This window comes from Protopterus annectens, chromosome 1.part0 (assembly GCF_019279795.1).
Source record: "Protopterus annectens isolate FY-2018-M chromosome 1.part0, PAN1.0, whole genome shotgun sequence".
NCBI lineage: Eukaryota > Metazoa > Chordata > Ceratodontiformes > Protopteridae > Protopterus > Protopterus annectens.
In genome coordinates, this window is record NC_056725.1 from 891993093 (window position 1) to 891995855 (window position 2763).

The window sequence follows — 2763 nt, forward strand, 5'->3', positions numbered from 1 at the left end:
TCTTGCTTAAATAAGGCAATTATGTTTTTCAACATATTTATGACACTATTCCTAAGGCTATAATTTACTGGGAAAGTCATATATTTGCTATTTTTTAATTGAAAGTGGCCTTAATAAAAAAGGAATAGTAGAAGTACAAATACGAATAACAAAAGTAAAAAAAGAATTCATGAAATTACTTTGAAAAAAATGATCCTATAAGGGGGTGTGTTTTTGGATTTTTTTTTTTTTTTGTTACATTAATATGTTCAGTTACTGTGCTATAACAAGTTCAGATTTATTTTTTAGAGTATAGTGTGGACATTAACAAAGGGATGCAGGCCTGAGGTCTAACATTCTAGAACTGATGGCAGAAGGACAGAGGGGGAGAATGTTTATCTCTACTGGGGCATATGGAAAATCATGCAGTAGATTTATGTTTAATGAAGAATATGGGACTGCAACCATGAACATATTTCCAGTGTTATCAGTTTCACACAATGCATTATTTATTTCAGTTTCATTTAGAGCAGACAGTTTGAAACAGTAATCACCTTTATCATTTTTTTTGGAGGAACAGTGACAAGCCAGGATTCTAATTTTAGATATGAATGTCCTAATTTCTGTATAACTCACTGACATGTTTAGTTTTTTTAAAACATTTGATCCAAGATATTGCTGAGGGTAACAGTTGTTGCTTGATATTCAACTTTCACATTGATTTTTTAGCATGATCCACATTGTTCTCTAAATATCCTTAATTTCAGGAAGATATAAAAGTGGTGTTGTTCATAGTTCTGATGATATATGAAAAGTTTAAGTAGTACAACACATCAAATACAGAGAAGTAGCAATTCCAGTAAAATACACATTTATATTTATATTGCATACAATAAAATGAACATTGTATGTTTTGTGGATCAGTGTTTTACAAATCTACTTTACATTCTTTCCAGGTTTTGAACCTCCACAATCAACACTGAAAAAAATATCTAGAATGGAATAAAAACATGAATATTTCAGCTTTTCCGAGTCTTGATGAAGCAAGTTATTGTTTCCCCTCTGTAAACCGATCATGTATCAGAAATAGCCTTCCAACAACAGTTACTGCTGTGTTGTACACATTACTCGTTGGAATTATAATAACTGTTATTTGTGGAAACCTTTTGGTGATCATTTCTGTTTCTCACTTCAAGGAGCTTCACACACCTACCAACTTTTTAACACTTTCACTAGCTGTTACTGATTTTCTTGTAGGTTTACTTGTTTTACCTTTTAGCATGGTAAGGACTGTTGAAGCATGTTGGTATTTTGGAAACACATTTTGTAAAATCCATTCTGCATTTGATATGGCTTTTACAACTGTCTCTATTTTTCACCTTTGTGCAATTGCTGTTGATCGTTACTACACCATCTGTGACCCACTGCATTATTCATTGAAAATCACATTATCTGCGATAACAATTTTTCTGTTTGTCTGTTGGATGTTACCTATATGCCTCACTTATTTTCTAGTTTTCTTTGGCCAGAATGTAGATGAGATGTTTTTGGCTTCAGTATACTGTGAAGGACTGTGTATATCAACAGCAGATAAAACATGGGCTTTGATTATACCAGTAGTAAACTACTTTTTGCCTGCATCTGCAATGATATGTATTTACTTGAAAATTTTTATAGTGGCTAGAAAACATGCAAAAATTATTAATGGCATAGTAAACAAAGTGAGTTCTGTGAAAAAACATGTCAAACAAATAAAAGCATCAGAGCAAAAGGCTACTAAAACTCTAATATTAATAATGGGTATATTTTTATTTTGTTGGCTACCCGTTATAATTGTGATATTGCTGACTTTTTACTTCAATATTTTCATTCCATCATTCATTCTTGAAGCATTAAGCTGGTTAGCATATTTTAATTCTGGTTGCAATCCCATTGTTTATGGATTCTTTTATCCATGGTTTCAACTAACTTTTAAAATGGTTTTAAATGGTAAAATATTCACTGCAGCATCCTCTACCTTTAGTCTGTCTTCTGAAAATCACTGACAAGTAATGCTGATTTATAAAATATAATTCACCTTGATGGAATTATTAGTAAGTTTTTGTGGTGCATCTTGAAGTTTCACTCATTACTTCTTTCACTTGTGCTCAAATCACCAGTCCTTATCATATTTTTCAACCTGTCTGAGTCATGCATGTATCAAGTCTTATTTGTTTATCATAATCTCCATATAAAAACAATGTAACCCCAAAGTATATCTATATCTTCCTTTCACTTCAAAAGTAGTCATCAATTGATATCTGTGTATGTATGAGTGTGGGTGGGTGTGCTTCCTTGTGTGTGTGCGTGCGCGCACGCGCGCGCGTGTGTGTGTGTGTGTGTGTGTGTGTGTGTGTGTGTGTGTGTGTGTGTGTTTTGACAGACTGATAGATATGGCTGTACATATAGATTCATTTTTTTTCCTTTTATTGACAAAAAAATGTATTTGACTGTCGTTATTACTTTGGATTGGTGTTTTCTTGTTCCTACACTATGGGGTCTTCACCATCAAAACCCTCTTAATTAAGATAACCAAATCCAGGATTCAGCAAATTTAAAAGAGTCTATCCCCAAAGAGATGGGACTTTTTACTAAATGTTTATTTTTGATAAAATGAGAGGTTTCCTATAGAAAGATAGATATACAGACCAAGAGTAGGCCCAGTCTCTGGGCAGGCAGAAAGCACATCTAACTCCAGTCCTCCTTCCCCACGGGAATTTGTCATACTTGGGCAGCCTCTAGTGT

At 33.4% G+C, this 2763-nt stretch overlaps 1 protein-coding gene across 1 annotated transcript; it reads left to right on the forward strand.

Moving 5' to 3' along the window:
- The first annotated feature begins 989 nt into the window (after nucleotides 1–989).
- On the forward strand, nucleotides 990–2024 carry LOC122798098 (trace amine-associated receptor 4-like). The gene has a single exon (XM_044066815.1). It carries the CDS (start codon nucleotides 990–992, stop codon nucleotides 2022–2024), a length of 1035 nt encoding a protein of 344 aa, XP_043922750.1.
- Nucleotides 2025–2763: the final 739 nt, after the last annotated feature.